General features: G+C 42.2%; 1 protein-coding gene across 1 annotated transcript; it reads left to right on the top strand.

Moving 5' to 3' along the window:
• Positions 1-1,174: 1,174 nt before the first annotated feature.
• On the top strand, positions 1,175-20,587 carry ARG2 (arginase 2). Its single transcript, XM_033063352.2, has 8 exons — positions 1,175-1,401; positions 1,521-1,593; positions 13,433-13,610; positions 14,339-14,498; positions 17,672-17,766; positions 17,894-17,998; positions 19,227-19,363; positions 20,256-20,587. The coding sequence occupies exons 1-8, from the start codon at positions 1,285-1,287 to the stop codon at positions 20,459-20,461; spliced, it is 1,071 nt and encodes a 356-aa protein (XP_032919243.1). The 5' UTR covers positions 1,175-1,284; the 3' UTR covers positions 20,462-20,587.
• Positions 20,588-20,613: the final 26 nt, after the last annotated feature.

Raw genomic sequence — 20,613 nt, 5'->3', positions numbered from 1 at the left:
GCAGCAAAGGAGTCTGGTCTTTCCTTTGCCTGGAAGAGTGGCACTATGGCACAAGAGACCAGGTGGAGGGATGGGCTGGAGCTCTGAAGAGGAAAAGTGAGCTGGCCTGGAGGGGAAAAAATAACAGCAGACAATGAACTGCAGAAATGGAGAAGAAAATAGTGAAGGTCAAAAGAAGGTGAAAGAAGTTAATTGATGAAGTGAAAGTGGAAAAAAACCCAATAAATTGAAATCAGGCTTTTAAAAGAGGGAAGAAAGGTTTGAAATGTAGGTGAGAAGGACTGAAGTAAATAAGCAGGAGTTATGACAGCTTCAGAGGTGGGGACAGGGAGAATTGGAAAGAAATATCAGAGTAGGGGGCAGAAGAGGTAAAGGCACTGTGAACAGCGAGGTCAGTAACAGGACAGAAAAGAAACACGAGCTCCTGGAGGAGTGGTAACGATAACTCACATTAACAAGACATGGGGAGCTACTGAGATACAAAGACAGGAGAGGAAGTTGGAAATCTTAAGAGGAAAGAGCAAAAGTAGCTTGGATTTTTTTGTGTGTCACTGGCAAGTCCCTGTTTAACCATGCTTGCACCCTGTCATCTCATGACGTGTCAGCCTTCCTTTCAAGTTTGTACATAAAGACTGCACATGTGACAGTGGGAATCCTGTTGCCTTGTCACAGCCGGGAAAAGTGAGGCCTTTCACTTGTTTTTAAATAATTTTTTAATCATCTTCAAATGTGCCTCAAATAGGAACAGCCGCACACCTGAGAACCGTCTCAGGCCACGATGCTCCGAGATCAGTATTCGAGGCAGGAGGAGAGGTGGCTCTTGAGTGCTTATCAATGTCATCAGATGATGAGTGTCACCCGTTTTTATTCAGCGAAGCCGCGGAGCAGCGTTCCTGCACCGCGCACGGGGGCTCTCGGCGCTCACTGTGGCAGCCAGCGAGCCCGGCTGAGGCGCTCCTCGTTCTCCGAGCGGGGCGGCTGCGACAACGGCTGCCCTCGGCCTCCGGGGGGTGCGGGGGGAGGCCGTGAAGGGGCGGGGGCCCGGCAGCCCTGCCCAGCCCGGCGGCCGCAGTGGAAAAACCCCGGGCGGGCGTGAGGGGAGCGGAGCGGGGCGGGGCGGGGCCGCGCGCGGTGGGGGGGGGGGGCGCGGGACACACCTCCGTGCGCGCGCGCTGCCGTTGGCCGGGCGGCGGGGGCGCGAGGGGCGGGGCGGCGGCGCGCGGGGGCGGTGCGGAGCGCTGAAGAGAGCGGGGAGAGGGCGGCGCGCGGCAGCATCGCCCCGCCATGGCCCTGCGGCGGACCCTCGCCCGCCTGCTCCGCGCCCAGCCCGACGCCGCGCTCCCGCTGCGCCGCCGGGCGCACTCCGTGGCGCTGGTGGGAGCCCCGCTCTCCAGGGGCCAGGTGGGCATCGCGGGGGGCGCCGGGTGCCGCGGTCGCCCGGCTCCCCCTCCCCGGCGGGGCTCGCGTACCTGGCTGCAGGCAGCGCAGTCTGACGCGTTCCCCCTCTCTTTGTCTCGCAGAAGCGGCGAGGAGTGGACCACGGCCCCGCTACCCTCCGCGCCGCGGGGCTGGTGGAGCGGCTGGCCGGGCTCGGTGAGCACAGCGCGGCGGGCGGGGGCTGCGAGGGCTGCGGGGTCCCGCATCGCCCCTCGGGCAGCGTGACTCAGCCGCTCTCGGGCTGCGGGCGGGGGAGACGGCTCCTGCCTCCGTGACTCACGGAGCACATCGTGCCCCGGCGCTGGCGATGCCCGCAGCCTTGCGGCGGTGTCGGGAGGGAGAGGCTTGTCGCAATCCGCACCGGGAGGAGCCGCGCCGGGCCCTGCGGGGGTCCCGCAGCAAAGGGGAGCGGTGGTCCCGGCTCCCCGGGCGCGATGCGCTCCGGACGCCCCGAACAGCGGGCGCTGCTCCCGTGCTGAGTCCGGGACAGCCGGGGGAGCGAGAGCTTGTTTGGATCGCTGTGCGCGCTCCGGGCATGCAGATGGGAAGTAACTGTGATCCTCGCGTTACCACATAGTGTGGGCTTTGCCTGTATTTTTTCTTTTTTGTTTTTTCCCTTCTCTGTTCATTACCAGGTTGTTCCTGGAAGATTCGTATGTTTCTAGGTGATAAAATTCAGATTTTTTTGGAGAAGTCCTCAGTTTTATGTATGAGGTCTTTTCAGATATCTTTGAAAACGCTTGCAAATACCACCCTGTGAATGGGCTGTTTCTGGTCTTTTTGTGCAAGCAAACCCATGCGTTTAATTGTGATTCAGCTTCTCCCATCTATTACTTACACAGGCTGAGACCTGCAGAAAGCAGTTACTAGAAACAGGGCACGAGGGATACAAACTTGTAAAGCTGAGCTGTGTCTTGGAGAATCTTTAATATAAAAAGTGTTACTGAAAACGGTGTGATGGGATGGGTTGGAGGGCTGGGCCACAGAAAGAGCCAATATCTCCTCCCTGGGTGGTTAGTATCAGTGGAGTTTAGATGCTTACAGAGATACTTGCCTAATAACCCTCTAGCAATTTTATTCTGAATTGTAAGAATAAGAACTCTTCAAAACAGAAGCAATTGCTCTGTGCAGCCCTGTAGGCTTATCCTGCATATCTTATGATTCACAGTTGGCAGCCAAATGAGTAGATATTATTTTCCTCTCTTCTTTTGTGCAAAGTACAGACACTTGCCATCCTTGGCAATACTTGAGTTCTAGTGAACATGATCTATAATCTCAGCAAATGTGGAAGAGGACATCTAAAAGAGGCTCTTTGTACTAGAGTAGTTACTGAGCCTAAAGTTTATTTGAAACTAACAAATTGCTAGGTTTGAAAGGAGGATGCTCTTCTAAATAAGACTGAGCAGCAGATTATTTTGTATCAATAACAGAATTTTATACTGGAAGGCATGGGGTTTTCTTTTAAGTGGTTCAGAGCTAATGTTTCCTCTTTGTAAGAATTCTTTGAGGAAAAAACCACAAAACCCAACAAAATTAAAAACTAGAAGAAAAAGCCCTTTCATTTGCTTTGACACAAGCTCATTTCAATAGGAGCTAGTAGCAAGAAAGGGAAATTCAAGCCCTCTCTGGATTCCAGTATCAAAATGTTATGGGGATAGAAATGAAGCAAGCTAAACTAAATTTTAAAAATACTTTCACTGCTTAGTTTCTTATAGGCTGTTTACTCATTAATCATTAATGAACATGAAGATATTTTCTTGCTGCTCCCCTATAATTTTTAGAGGCTCTGAGATTTCTTCCTTCTGCAGTTGCAGTTTCCTATTGCTGGCATGTTCTTCCACTGGGGTGGGGTTGGTTTGTTTTTTAAGGTGGTGTTGATGTCTGTTGCTGCTTAAATCTCTGCAGTCCTTTTAAAAACAGGTTCTGCTGTGAGGCCCATCCTGAAATGATGACAGTCAGCAGCATGCACAGAGCAGTGGTTTACAGTGCAAAGACAATTTACTTGATGGGAGGGTGGTGGATGGAGGAGGATGCTGCCATGTAGCCTTTTGTACTGTACACATTTGTTGTTCATGGAAACTTAAATTCTTTTTATGTGTGGGCTGCTTATTTTTCTTCCCTGGGATGCCAGGATGGCTTTGGCTGCAGTACTATCGTAATAGTGCCATTACTTGGAGTCCTGTGGTATGCTGAATTGGCAGTAAAACTTTAGCTGCTTTCTTTGTCTTTCTAATGCTATGAACTTTCTGCTCATACTTTTAAGAAGGCCACAGTATGATTCTAATTATTATTTTGGATATTCTATTTATGTTTTATTATAAGAGTTAATAATTTTCACAGATTCTTGATTGTTTTCCTGGAACAGGTAAATTATACTGCAGCAGACCAGGTTTCTCCTTTAAAAAGAAATAACGTTTGTCTAACATACAGGGCTTCTTCATCTGTATTGGCTAGTTCTGAAGCATTTAGGACCACAGGACCTGTGTATTGCTTTAACATTGTCTCGCCTCTGTTCCAAGTAGCCTCTTTAGGCATCATATGTGGGAAGTGTTTGTTACATGCTCCCATTCCGTGCTTGGATATGAAAGAATGCTATAAATTTGATTTTCTTTGTCATTACAACTTTGAAACCAGTATGAAATGTGGAATGATGCTTCCCAGTACAAGAGTGAGGCTGGATTCTGGTCATCTAAAGAAGTATAGATGGGGGAAAGAGGCAGTATTCCTCTGCATGAACAGTAACTCTGAAAATTGTTCTCAGTCTTTCAAGTGGAAGAGGTTTCTGATGATCAGACACTTCTGTTTGCCTGAAATTTTAAAGTTTATTTAAAGTTTTAATGTATTCATTTTTGTTTGTAATTCAACTTGACCTGTATAAAATGAAGGTGCTCTTGAGGGTCTTCTAAAGGTGGCATTTGGGTAGTAAGATGCATTTGCTGTTTGTTTGTTACTTTGTACAAAAAGCATCCACATGGCTCTTCAAATGCTTGTCTGCCTTACTCAGTGACTTCTGTTGATAGTGTTCCAGCTGTATCAGAAAGAGTGAGAACACTCAACTTTTGTGGGGGTGAATTTTATTGTTCCTTTGACCCTATCTGAATTTCTGTTCTTTCATGGTCCTATTGCAGTGTTGTGAGCTGCTATTCCAATTTCTATTTTTTTTTTTTTTAGGGGGGTGGTGGGGGGTGTCTCTCCCTTGCAAGATTGTGACCATAACTACATGGTATAGTAACTTCTTGGCTGCCTCAAGTAATGACTGCCAGTGAACTGCTTGTTTATGCTTACGCTGAAATTTGAGGAGGGAGCACAGAGGCAGATGTTGTTGCTAGTTTGTACCAGACTGTCAGAGATTAATCTGACACACCAATTTGACTTTTATCCCCTTGTTAGAAGCAGAGACAACACTTACCTATTGGTCGTAGCTCAAGGTGTACTCAGGAAGAGTTATTGTGGCAGGAGTCCATCTCCCAAGCCAAAAGCAGGGGATGTGGAAGTCTAGCAGGAGTAAATGAAAATATAATTTACTCTGCTTGTGGGGATTTTTATTTGCCTTGGCAATGTTTGTTGTCTGGCTTTGCTTCTTCTCCTAAGGGAAGCTAAACTATTATCACCTTAAAGGATCTTGCCAAAGAAGTAAAAGCACCTTGTGGAAACAGAGACCAACAGTTCCTTGGCATGAGGGAGAAAAGGGTGCAAAGCATGTAGGGCTGTGTATTGCTCTAACAGTAAACAAAAATGGGTGCAGTATATGGAGGCTTTTGCACTTTTGTGGGCTAGGAGTGGGAAATATAGGTGGCAGATGCATAAGCTACTTAAGGTGCAAAGTATGAAGTTTTTTAAAGAGGTAATTTCTTGGGCTTCTCCTATTTGCTGCAGATTAGGCAGAGTCTGATCAAACTTCTTCAGAGTTTTGCCTAGTCCTCTCACTTGAGGAGAGAAAGACCTTAGTTTTATACTGAATAGATAGCTATTGTCTTACTGTAGCTGTTGAGATGACCTGTGCTGCTGCTGGCATGGGAACCACTTTAGTGTAAGATTTCTTCCCAAGTAGTCATTCTTGTATGTTGACTGTTGTTGACTGCTGAACTCAATTTTTTTGGTCTTTACTTAAAACTGCATGCAGCTGGGTTGCTGAGCTTAGGGTTGGATTTGGGTTACTATAGAATTGATTAGGAAAGTTTGGATCTGAGCTGCTGGCCTGGCAAGTTGGTGAACTGCAGATACATGGCTTCTACAGAGAGTGGAACTATACTTGTCAGAGAGAATGAGCATCATATCACCATTCTTCTGTTTGACCGGAAAAAAGTTCCTCAGTAATAGGTTTCATGACTCAGAAAGTGACTCAGAAAGGAGTAACCACCTTTAAAAGAGGTGTGGAGCTGTTAATCCCTGTCTCTGGAGTTGTGCTACTGCTTTGCCCAAAACCATTGGGCTCCTATGGACATCTGCTGCCAGAAATAGCAATGCAACTTTGCTTCTTCACCAAGATAGAGCTATGGTTAGTATCAGTCTTAATAAATCATGAGGCAGCTGCTTCTACATATCTTTGTCCACCTTAATCTTCTTCAGTAATTACTTTAGAAGGAAAAAAAAACAATTTTTTATTTATGCACCAATTATGCTTAAATAAGTATAGATGATGGGATTCAGCAGATTTAGACTGGCAAGAGTTACAGCTGCATTATTGGAGAAATAATGTTCATCAGTCTATCCAGTAAATGTGTTTAGAGAGTTGCCTGTATCCCCCTGAATTTGATAAACTGTGCTATTCTGCTTGCCCTGTGTTTGAACTAAGTTTGAATTTGCATGTTAGAAACAAGATTTGTCAGGAGTGGATTATTTAATTCTTGGATTAAATTCTAGCTTTGTTTTGCAATAGCTTTTACCTCAGTTATTTCTCTTCAAAACTCAGTATTTTAAACTTGTAAAGACACAGTAGAGCCAGTCAAATATCTGTAATCTCCAGAATACCAATAAAGTCTAAATTTGTTGTATGGATAACATCAAGATCTGGCTTTTTTTGAGTTATGTTTTCTGCTGTTGATCAAGTGGGAGACAGGCAAAATTCTAAATAACTGCTGGCATTTAAGCAGCATGTTGTTTAGTTAGATCTCTGCATTGTTGAGGTCAGAAATGCTACTGTTCATATATTTTTATTTCTGATCACATCTGCTTCTAGTACGGTCAAAGCTAAGTATTCGTTTGCTAGGAACATTCTCAGGAACAAAAATCAGTTTGGATATAGCATAAAGAGGTCAGACTAACAGCTAATTCTTCTTCCCTACAATGCAGAAATAGGAATGCATTTTTTTGATCCAGGAACACCCTTCCCCCCCATTTTCCCCTAAAACAGAATAGGTAAATGGCAGTTCTCCTATCTTTCCTTTTCCTTAGACACAAGCATGCCCAAACACTTCTGTTTAATAATATCAGCACAACATACTTATGTAGTACTGCAGCTTATTTCTGGAACTAGATTTAATTACTTCTTTTTATTTATACAGAGATAAAGATCTATGAGACTCTGCTATTCTTGTTTATCTCTCAAATGTGGATTAGCCATGATTGGTTACCTTCAAAGATCAGTGGTTTGTCAAAAATCAAAGCACAGCCAAAGGGGCTGATTGTAACTGGCATTTGCAATGAGTTTGAAATTATGCCAGTAGTCAGAATGCATCGGGGCAGGTGCTGCTCTACTCTGTGAGGGAAGGCAGCCAGGAACTGGCTGTGATGACCTGGCAGGCAGAAGGAGCCCTGCTGGGGTTTTGGAGGAGAGCTGTTTTGAGGAGGCCTCCACTGAGGCTGTTTTTAGGTTGCTTCTTCCCAACATTGGCTGTTCTGCCTTGAGCAGGGGAGGCTAAGCTCCCCTGGGGGAGTGCCCTCTGCTGTGCACAACTGTGCTCAGCAGATGTGGTTTATCCCTTTGAATGTTGTACCTTCAGTATTTGCATGATTACAAGTAGCCTTGGAAGTCAGGAGAAAAATGCAACACTGCAAATAAAGAGTCAGAGCAGTCCTTGCAGTCAGTCGGTTCTGATATTTTCTTCCCTTCCTGCTGATGGAGTACACAGTCTGCTTTGGTATGAAAAGCTTTGTGTCAGCCATTGATTTGATGTTTGTTTTTCCCTCTCCCATTTGGCTGGTGCATACTCGAGGTTGAACTATGTGAAATTGGCTTTAAAAGAATCTTTGTGAATTTCAGGCAAATCTCACTTGGTGCATTAACTGTAATTGTTCTGTGTGTCAGTTTAGTTTAAATACCTTTAAAAATAAAGCTACGCTGGTGAAGGTCAGGAAAACCTGAATTGATTATTTCTTCCTAATCTTTAAATAAGGGGAGACTAGAGTCAAGTCAATGAACAAAGCTCTTGGGGGTTTTGTGGTTTTTTTTGGTTTTGTTTTTTTTTTCATATGGAGAAGTGTTTTTGGATGAAAGGTGAAAATTTGTTATAACACCACCTGCTGAAAGCGGGGAATGAAGCACTGAAGTTAAATACAAAACAAACTACCCACAGATCACCAACCCACCAGATTTTTCATTTGTATATGAAGAAGTGGTCAGATGTTAGTGAAGAGGAAGGAAGAGAATTTCAGTAATCTCTAATATATTTTACTCTTCCTTCCTTTCAAGTGTTACCTGCCTGTGTTAACTAGTGTAATTACTGCTTACTTCTGTCACAATCTGAAGCACAAGGTGCTTATTGTTGAGGAAGGCTCTTTTGGCATTATGATCCTCATGGCTGTAAGTGTTCTTGTTACCAGGAGCTGTGTCTGGGTTAAGCTTATTTGAAGGAAATTAGAAGGCGTGCAGGGTTTGTTGATGGTGTGGCAGACACAATAGCCACACCCCTCTCTCTGATGCAAGCCACAGTGCAAATGTTTCCCAACACCTCAGACTGACGTTTTTGAAGACCTGTTAAGGTCAGGTGCATTGAATTTCATAAGAGATTAAAGTTATAAGCAATTTCCAAAGGGAAATGAGGTGGCTGCTCGATTTGGGGTTGCAAAAATATTTTTTGGCTCACTTTATGCAAGGGGCATCTTGACTACAGACTTGGGAGAGCAGTTGGAATTGGGTTTGCTTGTTGCTTTTGTAGGAGATGAAGCTTTTAAAATATGTACAGCTATAGAAACTTTGTCTTAAACCAGACCTTTCAATATTTAAAAAGAAGGATGGGAATTACTCAGATAAGAACGTGCTTTTTAGGAAGTGAAATTTTAGAAATGACAGGTATCTATTGAGCCACCAACTATGTATCCAGTAGATTTCTTCCAGCAGATACCTATTCAGTTTAAAGAAAAGTAGATACTGTGTAATGAACTTCTAGCAAGAGGGTTACCATTAAATTAGGCTGTTGAAGTCTGTCTCTTGCAGTGGGAACCTTGCTTGCCTAATTTTCTATTCATGTAAAATGAAAGTACGCACTTTATTAGTGTAGTTGTAACACACACGCACGTCCTAGATAATTCTGAAGGGTTAAATCTGCCTTTAAAAAACCCCAGAACTTCAGAACGCACTGGTCATAATAACTGAATCATTTGTTTGCTGTTGTGCAACATTTTGACAGTATCTCTGAGAAAGGATTACAAAGTCCCCACTGTAAGCCAATGGGTTTATACTGAAAAGGATGGTAACTTGGTTTCATTCATGGGAAGTAAAATGTTAAGTTTGCCTTTAAACATTGTTCATAAGAGTCACTGCATCCCAAAAAACCTTCTTCTGTGTTTGTAGTGATTTAGTAAGTGATGCCCTAATCTAAAAAAACCGTTTGCAGGAGTGATACTTTCATGTGGGCAGCTTTATATAATATAACAGGGTGTAGTAACTGTGGGATTTCCACATTCCTTTGAAAGTAGTGCACCCAGAAGAGGATTTACTTTCCCCATTAATTAGGTGTTTGGTTCTTTTTTTTTTTTTAATGTCCAGTTCACAAATATCCAGTGTAAACCAGCAGTGTTGGGACATCAGTTCTATCCCATGTTCCTCATGCTTTTGTTCCAATTCCCATTTGCTACCCTGCAGAGCTGTCATATTTATGATGCGGGTTCAATGCCTGTATTATGCCTGTGTGATCTTCCACTACCTGTTCTGGCCAAAAGAAATCAGCCAGGGAATAATCTGCTGTGCAAACTATTTCAAGCTAATGAATTTTTTTTTGGCTGAACTGTGCCCCCAGACACCTCTGCTGATGACAGAGGAGGGGCATTGAACCCTTGGGGATTGCACTCCTGAGCTGTACATGCTGCCTTTCCACGCTGGTCGTTCACTCTGACAGGACTGTTGTGCTATGCACGTGTTAGTTATGTAATAACTCTACTGTGTGTTCCTACTCGGATTGACACCTTTATCTCCCTTGTATCTCTTTAAAGCTTCTGTAATAGAAATAGATCCAGGCCTGCTTTTTTGTTTTCCTCACTTCAAAAAGAGATCTCTGCTTGAGCCACTGTGGGTGGAGCTGACTTGTGTGTATTTGGTTATCAATTTCTTGCACTGTTGATAATTGACTAATGAATCAAACATATTTTTCATTTGGAAGTAATTTCTGTAAGGGCTTGAAAGTGTGAACAAAAGACTTTTGATCACATTTGATTTCATACTCCTTAGTTACTAGCAAAATGTCTGTGCTGTTTACTCCTTAAGTGCTGTATGGTACTTAAGGTACCATAAATGTTTCTATTTAAAAGAACTTTAATCCTGGCTAGACCTGATCTGCTTCACTGGCAAATGATGTGGATGCTGTGAATGTAAAGAAGCTGGCTTTCTTATCTACCCATTGCTTTTTCTACCTTTCAGAACTTGAATCCACTGCCTTTTAAAAGATCCCATATATTCTTCATGTTAAATTTTGGTGCTGATTAAAAAAGCTGCTTTGTTTATAAGTGTTAGTATCTATATAAAATAGAGTGTTCCAGCTACCAAAGAAAGTAAGTGCTTGGTGAGGTAGATTTTATAAATCTTTCATTAATGTCCAAATAACAGCAAAATCCCTCAAACCACACAGTTCTACAGCATATCTATCCATTGACCAATTTCAGTGCACAAATAATGTAGTTGAGAGAGCTTTGATTTAGGAAATAAATCTATATGCAAGCAGGCAGATGAAATGGAAAACAATTCAAGTCTTAAAGTTTTAGACTAATGGCTGAGATTCTAAATAGAAGCTATGTCAAATTATTAAAGTAGTTATTGATGTATTAAACTGTTTTTTCCTTGTTCAATACCATTAAGACAAATGTGCATGTTGATTTCATCTCTAGTATTTGGGTACTTGAAAATCTGTGTGTACACATGCACATACATTTCCCACATTTTGGGATACATGGCATATCTGTGAATTTCTTTCTCTGTGCACTATCTATTCATTAAACTTTCCCTTTGCCCTAAGGTCATTTAGTCCTAGTTTTCAAAACACTAGGCACCATTAAAAGAAATAGTAGTAAGAGAAGATGTTAATGTTTGAGTATTGGATTAACATGTACTTCTGAGATTAACTGTATCTTTCTTAATCTGATGGCCTTTGGATAGCTGGCTGAAAACATTCCTTATCACCCTGGGAAACCTGAGCTGTCCTCTGCAAGCACACAAAAACAGTGGGCCTAGAGGCAAGGGATGCACAAAGCTGAGAAAAGAAACTGCTACAAGGTTCATGAACCCTATCTGAACTTTAGAAGACGGTAACAAAAACTGAAGGCATCTATTGTCTTTAACAGACACTTAGACTTTTCTATAAAAATAGAGAGAATTATGAGTACCATGTGTTCAGAAAGTGGACAAGATTCCAGAATTATGGACCACAAAAGTGTTAAGCTATATAAACCAGATAATCCTAAGAAACAAATGGGTTTTTTTATTCAGAAGCTGAACCAAGTCTTTTTGCCCTACAGTGGGAACTTGGAGGTGGGCAGAGTAAAGCAGACCTTACTAAGCACTTGTTATTTCTCTAAACACACTTGGTCAAATCTGCCATGTGTGGCCTGCCTTGAGCATAACCTGGATATTTTTAGCTGATTCCTTGAAGTGCAAGGCATGATGGCATGGTTGGATCCTTGTTTTACACTGGTCTGAAAGTGGAGCTTTGCGGTAGAATTAAAGGAAGTTGTTTTTCATCCTTTAATGGGTAAAAATACTGCCATGTGCTTGCATGTCCTGTAGGAGAGAACAAAACCAAAGTTGTAGTCCTTTCTTCCATTACTCTGTGTAATGTATTGTCCTGCAATGTATAACTCACTGCATTTGGCTCCCAACTGCAGATTTATTTCACACAGATGTCAGAGATATTAGATCAAAGGCATTTTTCCCTTGTACAAGAGTATCTCCAAAAGATCTTGATACCCATTGAAGTCTTACTTCCAAAACTTGTCTCCCAGGCATACTGAAGTACTTTCAAACTTTGAAATACTGAAATTGTAGCAGTGTGCATATGTGGTATAGAAGTTGCCTTGCAGGATGACACAAATAAAAAAAAAAGTTTAACATTTACTGAACATCTTAGAACTCTCAACTTTTTTTCTGCTTCTGTATAGCAACAGAATAAACAGAGGGTTGAAAATGTAGTGGTCACAGAGATCAGATAGCACATTCAAATTGAATGGGCTCAAAATTCCAGAGCCTTCATCCTGTTGCTTAATTAGGTATTGTCTACTGGAGGAAAAAAAGAACAGTTGGGTACCTCTGTTGCCTTCTGAAAAGCAGGGAGTGGTATGTCATGGTTCTGTTCACTGCTTGAATTACTGTCACTGCAGAGAATGTGTTTTCTGAGTTGCTAAAGCATCTATTCAATCCTTTGTTGAGCAGCTGTGCTCAGCTGATACGTTCATTTGCAAATACCCCAACATCTGCCCACCTATGCCCCTGCTGTAAAATGTATGCTTGCCTATTTCCCAGCACCACATCTGCACAAGTGACTCAATAACTTTCCTCCATTCATTTCACTGGTCAACACTCCTTTTAAAATATAAAGAAGTCATATATTTCTCAACTATGCTTTTATGTAATATCCACCAAGCAAATTCAGAGCCAGTTTCCTGGACATTAGACTAATGGCTTACTGGAAATTAAACAGGAACCCAGAGCCCCAAGTGAGCTGTTTTTTCATGTTGACTTGCCTTAATTTTTTCAAACTGCCCCATTAAGTCACAGGATGGCTAAAGGCAAAATGTAAAGCTCTGGCCTGGATGCTTTGAACTACAAACAGATTAGTGATTCTGAGGAGCAAGGGGGCAGGCATGACTGGTATTCAGGGTGGTCTTATTAAGCCACTGTTAGTGTAGCTGTAAATACCTTGGGGCCTTTACTGCCCTCATCAGAGCCTGCAGTGAGTGAGGCCTGTCTCAACTGAGAGTCTCTGAGCAGAAAGACTGAGTTTTACACTGAGAATGTTCTCAGGTTCAACAGCCACTCAAGCTGCAGCTGGCAATGAAAGAATCTCAAAAGAGTTTTGGGACCAAAGTCCCAGAATTAAAATGCCTTCTAGAATATCTTGTGTTGAGAAAATGGACAGATTCTTCTAACAAAGGCCTAGTGAATTCTCCATGGAGTTGCCTGAAAGTACTGTAAGGAAAGTATGTTATTTGTTACTTGGCACTTTTGTGCCTGGATTTTTGGGGACCTTGAAAATGTAAAATAACTCTAGCTATAGTTAGTGAAATGTGTAGTCCTTGGTACCTTTGAGCAATTGAGGTTATTTGAGGTTGTATACAATCTAAATGGAAAGGAAGATGGCAATGTAGGCTGTAATTTTTCATGTTGGAATTTATCATGAAATAATTTTTTAAAAATCCAAACTTTTTCTAAGTGACTTTTCGTGATTGCATAGCTCATTGCTAAAATAAAGCTTTCTAATTTGTAATGCTGTGAGTTTGCATCCCATGCAAATAGTCAAATGGATCCATTCCTTTCCTGTTGTTCCTTTCATACTTGCCTAACTAAATTTGAGCATTTACCTGGGAAGGTTTTTAAGTAAGTCACTCCTTTTTTTTTTTGCTGTGTTCTTAGGATGCCAAGTGCATGACTTTGGAGATTTGAATTTCACCCAAGTTCCCAACGATGACCTGTACAACAACCTGATTTTATACCCGCGGTCGGTGGGCTTGGCCAGCCAGATGCTGGCTGATGCAGTGAGCAGAGCAGTAGCTGCTGGACACAGATGTGTCACTTTAGGAGGTGATCACAGGTGAGCTAACCTAAAAACAGTTAGTTCATGCTGCAGGTTGACACTTGGAGTGCAAGAATTTAATTTAAAAAAGCAAGGGGACTGCAGGAACAATTAGGGGGTCATTTCTTGGCAATACCTTAGGGACAGGCTTTTGGGGTGGAACATAGAAGACAGCTACGAAAACCTGACCTTCTCAGACAGTGCTGCTTGGTTCCAGACTGGTCTGTGATCACTTGTGTAGACACACAAATGAGGTTTTCCTCTTTGGGAAAGTTTCTCTCATCAGGTTCCTTCAGAGGAACTGCTTTGTTTCTTCTTTGCTGAATGTTTAGTGTTGTGTCTCTTTGGCCATCACCTCTTAGGCTAGGTTTGTAAAGCCTTCACACAGACAATTTTGCAATAGAACTTACAACATGGATGTTTTTCCTCTTTTTCACTAACCTTTGGTCTGAGAATTGGCTGAGGATGATAGAGCATGTGAGAAGGAATTGTGGGTGAAGGTATCATGACTAGAATAAAAAAAGGCTAGATTTTCTGGAGCATTTGGATCTAGAGCAGGTGAAGATTAAGTTTGTGGGAAGGGAGACAACAGGGAGCTCTGGCCTGTGACTATAGCCCTGTAGTTACTCGGCCTCCTGGAATCACGGCAGCAGCATGCCATGCAGTTTGTATGGGATGCTCCCTTTATTGTCACAGATGTTCTGAAGAAGAAATGGTGACTAAAGAGTTTGTTACTGTACTTGCAGCTTGGCACTTGGTTCTGTCAGCGGCCATGCACGGCAGTGCCCACACCTCGGAGTGATCTGGGTGGATGCACATGCTGATATCAACACGCCTCTCACAACCCAGTCTGGAAGCCTCCATGGACAACCTCTTTCATTTCTCCTGAGGGAGCTCCGAGATAAAGTGAGTATCCTGATTGTAGTTATCCTACATGGCAACCTCAGAGCATTGCATCATTGCTGATGTGAGGTCCTTTCTTACCTGCTGTAAACACAGATCTTTTCTACCAGGGTACAAGATAAAATATGTATTACTCTGTGTGTTTGTGTGCGCATACATGCACACATCTATACAAGTGCCACAAACACATGCAAACACAGATACAGACACACTTAGAAGCATGAATGAGAAAAAGCTTTTCTGTGTGTTTGCACCCACATGAGCTGCACAGTGAGCAGCTGGCTCTGGTGCCGCTCCTGCGTCACAAGCGGGGTTGTTGCTGAGGCTGGGCAGTGGCAGCACTGCTACCAACGAGCAGGAACCTCCCCCCAGCCCAGCCTGTGAGAGCTGAGCTGAGCTCACCTCCAGGAACAGCTGGTTCTTGCAATACCTTGCATGCTGCTTCTGCTTGGTTTGGCTTGGGGCCTGACAGGGGCTGTTCCTGTATGATCTCTCCTAACTGGCTGCTCTGGCATTGGCTCCACTGTAAATATTACAAATCAGAAGGGCTGTAACTGCATGTAGTGAGCTTTTAAAGAGAGAGGGGTTTTTTTTGGAAAGAGGTCGAATTATCAAAAAGAACTGTTTCCTGGGGCACATGGAATGTGCATGGCCTGTTTTTGTTGCTCTCAAGATGCTGACCAGTAGGCTAACCTAAGGTCTGTGTACCCTGCCTGGCTTAGCTGTGGGCTGTGTCACCTTGTACAGGGACCTGCAGCACCTGTGCAGTGAACAACCGAGGCCTCTGCAGTAGGAACTTTGATTCGATAATCTGCTTCTGCTGAAGCTCAGGCTAGAGAGTGAGGGCAGGATTGACAACTGCATCTTGAGAATGGATGCTGGAGCTGCAGAAAACCTGACAGCTTCATTTTGGCACTCTGCATTGCTAGTTATTACTGCTAAATGTCTAGTTTCTCTCTGACAAATTTGGGGTGCTGTGTTGCTGGAGGTATGCCCTTTCCAAGCAAGAACAAGCATGCCTAAGTCTGTATGGCTACTGAAGATACCACTGCATCAAGTTCCTGTTCAGCACGGCAATACTGGTAGTCATCTGGTAAAGCTCTTCTGCTTTTTCTCCTGCAAATTCTTCTGAATTATTTTCATCCACAAGTCAATAGAATAATTTAGTGCTTTTACATACTTTATTGTTTCTAGTCCTTCTTATGTGGTCTCTACAGACGTGTTGGAATTCCCAAAGTAATGCAAAAACTAAAGCTCTGTGATAGCTGAGGATGGAGGAGACGTTGTGCTAGGTTCCAGTTCTTGAGCAGCATAGAAAAGCAGTAATTTTTTTATAATTATTGGGTTTTTTTGACATGCTAAAAGAATACCTGTAAGCTTTCTGATGTCAGTGGGGGAGAGCAGGCCTTTCTTGCAAGCAGCAGTAGAAAGAACAAGATTAGGCTATGCTTAGTGGCAAGCTGCTCAGACTTGGTGCTGGTTATGGGATCTTGTCACAAGCCCACCTCAACTCCAGCAGTCTGGATGCCTGTGCAGGAGCAACTCACACAAGGCCTGGCTGTGCAGGTGCACAAACAGGTGTGTGCACTCACTCAAGGGGCTTTTCTTACCCTATTGTATTCCCGTTTAGAGGGGGGAAACCAACACGAGTCCTGCTGGTACCATGAGGCTTCTACAACAGTATGAATTTTTAAACAGCTTTTCAGCAGTAGCAGAATGTGCCTTTGACAATGGTTTGTTTGGCTAATACCCCTCTGACTCTATGGAGTGAACCACTGCATGTGCAGATCCAGTACACCAGTTGAGTTGATGTGATAATGGGACACCAGAAGAAAAAAAAAAAAAATCATCCTCCTTTCCTGACTATTTCAGGGCTCCTGGAACCATCCAAACTCACAAACTACTATTAATACCTTCCCAGGAAAATGTCTGCACCTCTGCAGACCTATCAACAACTCCTTTTCCATTGTAACAAAGCAAAGAACCTGTCAAAGGCAGTTAATATATTCAATTTAATTTATTTACAAACAAAGAGTAGTAATGGCAGTATTAAGTTTATTGAATCATTAATACTAGAGAATATCTGACAATATTATTACTATGCTCAGTTTATGATGTGGTGATGGGTTTTGCAGAATTCCTTTTTGAAACCTGAATTAATTACCCTAGTGGTCTCCAATTAATTTACCTCTTCTTAATTTATAACTGGAGAAGTTTCAGGTCGTTGTCCTAGAGTAGCAAATACTTTTATAATCTGTGCTAAGTTAACCCAGTGTAATTATATATAGCTATGGGTGTGTTAACCTTTAAAAACATCCAATATTGTAATTCAAATATAATTAGTAATTGAGAAGTCTAAGAGGGAAACAAAACCTTCTAGCTGCTTGACAGCTGTGAAAATGTAGCCATTTTCAGAGCTGGAAGAAGAGAAATCGGAGTTAATTTCAATCATTCTTAAAATTAGTAGGTATTACTAACTGAATGGTTTTGTGATTCCATACCACGACTCCTTAATTACCAAAGCTAAGAAATGATGATCTCAAAATCTTTCAGTTGCTGTCTTAGACCTACTCTCTTCAATTCTGCATCAAAAGCCAGCATGGTGTAACCCACTGTGAAGGCCAAGCTTCTTGCCCTGCTTTCTGCCCAACCTTTTATTTTTTCTTTTTTTCAACTTCCCACTTTGAATTTATCTGTCTTTTAATACTGTTTTTGTAAGTTTGCATGACTTTGGTAGCTCCCCTAAAAAGATACAGGTACCTTGGTTTTCATGCTTCCATGTAAGCATAATGTACTGGGTGAGTTACAGAAGTGCATAGAAACACACAAGCAGAAGTGCCCTGTGTGATCTACATCTGGGTATCGACTTCAGCATTCTTTTTCATCCTCACTGATGCAAATTATCTATTGCTTGTGGATTTGGACTTTTTTAGCCTCCCTCCTCTTCAAACTGGAAAATGTAGAAGAGCTAAAAACTTCATTAACACTTCATCTAAGTTGAACATAGGAATGAAAGTACGGAATGATTACATCACCCAAACCTTCAAATGTAGAAGTTTCTCTATTTAGAGAGAGAAAGGATGCTATAAATCAATCCAAAGTTTTCAGGGAAGCATTAAATAGCGTTTTGTTAAGTATATCATTAAACTGACCTAATACTAAACCTTTGCTTGCAGGTACCACAACTTCCTGGCTTTTCCTGGCTAAAGCCCTGCCTTTCAGCAGCTGATATTGTATACATTGGTTTGAGGGATGTGGATCCTGCTGAGTAGTAAGTTGGTTTAGATTAAATGATTTTTGTAAAGGCTGAAATAATGAGCGTGAAATCATATCCATAAGGGTTATTAGATTTTAGCTTAAACCAGTCATGATTGAGTTTAACAAAACTATTTTCATAGCTATATTCTGAAGAACTTCGACATCCAGTATTTTTCCATGAGGGATATCGATCGCCTTGGAATTCAGAAAGTTATGGAAAGAACCTTTGAACAACTGATGGGCAGGTAACAAACTATTATCTAATTTAAACTACTCTTGTTGAACATGTACTTTCCTGAAGGTTAAGTGAAAGCCAGTTGATGGAAGGTGGCTCTACAGAACAGTGTCCAGCATACAGGAAACTCTCAGCACTGGAACTATTTCACAGTGTTCGGCAGATGGCTGACACAGGTTACATGACTCACTAGAGTTGTGGCTCTATTTTTTACTATTTGGTTCTGTTACGTAATTCTGCATTTTCTGCAGTTTGACAAGATGTTTGAATCAACTCAGAGTGCAGAATACACATTATACCTTTAAAAATACATACAGCAACTTGACAGTAACTTGAAATGAGCTGTTGGTATGGGAGATGGAAGCATTTGATGGCTCACACACAACATCCTGATGGTGGTTGCAAGTGCCTGTGCAGCTGGTAAAGTTCACTTTAGCCATTCCCTTACTGCAGTTCACTACTGCCACCTTTGTGACCTTTGTTCAAGTTTGGGGAACCAGGTCAGGGAGCAAATCATGCTAGTCTAGGAGCTGGCAGAGGGTCATTTAGAAAGGGTAACCTGTCCCACAGGTTAGAACCTGTGCTACATGCTGCTGTTTTCTAAAGGTGTGCTCACCCTTCCTAGCTGCAGCTGTGCCAAGTAAAGAAGATGGTAATCCAGATGCTTCTCCTTACTGAGCATGTGCAGTAAGTTGGAAGTACACAGTCTACCACTTAAATAATTCATGTGAGTGACAAGCAGTGTCCAGTTTATTAAGCTGTCATCAGCTGGCAGTTGATATAGTAAGTAACTAATGTTTTAGGTTTGAGATTATCCTTTACTACTTCAGCAGTTAGGATACATGGCAAGGTTTGGAGACAGCCCTTAAGCATTGACCTGAAAAATGGTCATCTTGATGAACTGTCAGTGAAATTCTTGAGCTCAGTGCTTCCTCCATCCTAGCTGCCATGCACATCAGTGTTTCAGCCTTGACCCTGGCTTTCTGTACAGAAGGAGAAAAGGCTGGATTGTATCATACACTTCTCTACATCATTCCACTAAGATGACAAATGCCAGTTAAGATCGTTTGAAGTAAAGTACTTCAACCAAATTCTCGCTGAGTAGATGCTTTTTTAATGTATATGAGACATGGTTCATGGACCTTGATGTTACTTCGCTGATTAGCCTGGACAGTAAGAAGTGCACGTAGAAAAAGTTTAAGGCTTTAAGATTGCTTTTCTTGTTTTGTTTTGTCCAGGAGACAGAGACCAATTCACCTGAGTTTTGACATTGATGCTTTTGATCCCTCACTGGCTCCAGCAACAGGGACTCCTGTTCTAGGTGGACTGACTTACAGAGAAGGCATGTACATCACAGAGGAAATACACAACACAGGTAGGAGCTGACCAGCAGTATGGGGCTAAGCAAGGACAGGACAAACTGCCCAGAGCTCATACTGGTTATGTCTTTCCTGTGTAAATAGATAGTAAGTGTCATCAAAGCAAAGGTGCCTTCAAAGTCAATTCTGCCTTCAGTAAGGGAAAAAGAAGTCCTGTGGTTGGGCAATTCCCTTGGTGCTGGAAGCAGCTTAACCATCAGCAATTTCAGCTTAGCATAAGAAAATAAAATACACAGTATTTTAACAACTAATGTCAAAAAGTGTAATACTATTCCCTAATCCTAAACACATGAGACGAGATGTGAAAATGGGCATCTGAAATACAAAAATAGGTGCCAACAATCTTGTATAGTTTGAAGTTCCATTCTAGGATTCAAGACTAACAAATCAAGCTTTCATAAAATACACTGCAGTTGACTCAATATAAAAGGACTTTTCAACTTATTACTATCAAGTTTTTATTTCTTTAAACATTATTATTTGCAGTAAAAGAAGGTTAAAAAAATCCCAACCAGACAATAGTCTATAGATTCATGAATAGGATGGCAAAAGAGTATGAGGTGAGATTATTTTAAACCTCTCATTTTTGGACTGGGAGAAAAATTATTCCTCTCATAAATGTATATGGAACATCAAACATTTTTCCTGAATGCTGAAAGCACGAATGAATGAGGCAGTGATGATGTAAGAAAGAAACAAAACCACAAATTTGCATCTGAGAACAACCACCTCCTCCCTCACCTGGAGCCAATTTTACTTGTCTAAGGGGTAGAGTAGGTCACAAACTCAAATACCAGACATGCTACAATGAATAAAAGGCTGCAAACAAAACCTTGCAGAAGACCGTACCCTTTGTCAGAGTAACAAAGCTGTAAATCATTTTCACAGGAATGCTTTCAGCTGTAGACATGGTTGAAGTCAATCCACTGCTGGGAGCTTCTCAAGAGGCAGTGAAAGCAACTGCTCGCCTTGCAGTCGATGTGATAGCAACGTGCTTTGGGCAGACAAGGGAAGGAGCACACATCGCTTTTGATGAACTCCCAACACCCAGCTCTCCAGATGAATCTGACAGTGAAGAGCAAGTGAGGATTTAAGAACCCAAAGTGCTGGATATATTGGACACTACAGAGTTCTGCTGAGGCACTTGAGTGGATAGATTGTCAACACTTGGCAAATACTGTTAACTTCTCAATTTTTAAATAAACTAGTTTTTCCATTGATCAGTGGCTACTTTATTACATACCAA

The sequence above is a fragment of the Catharus ustulatus genome, chromosome 6 (genome assembly GCF_009819885.2).
Source record: "Catharus ustulatus isolate bCatUst1 chromosome 6, bCatUst1.pri.v2, whole genome shotgun sequence".
In the NCBI taxonomy this organism is placed as follows: Eukaryota; Metazoa; Chordata; class Aves; order Passeriformes; family Turdidae; genus Catharus; species Catharus ustulatus.
The sequence above is the reverse complement of the archived record's forward strand: the minus strand, read 5'-3'. Positions and strand labels throughout refer to the sequence as shown.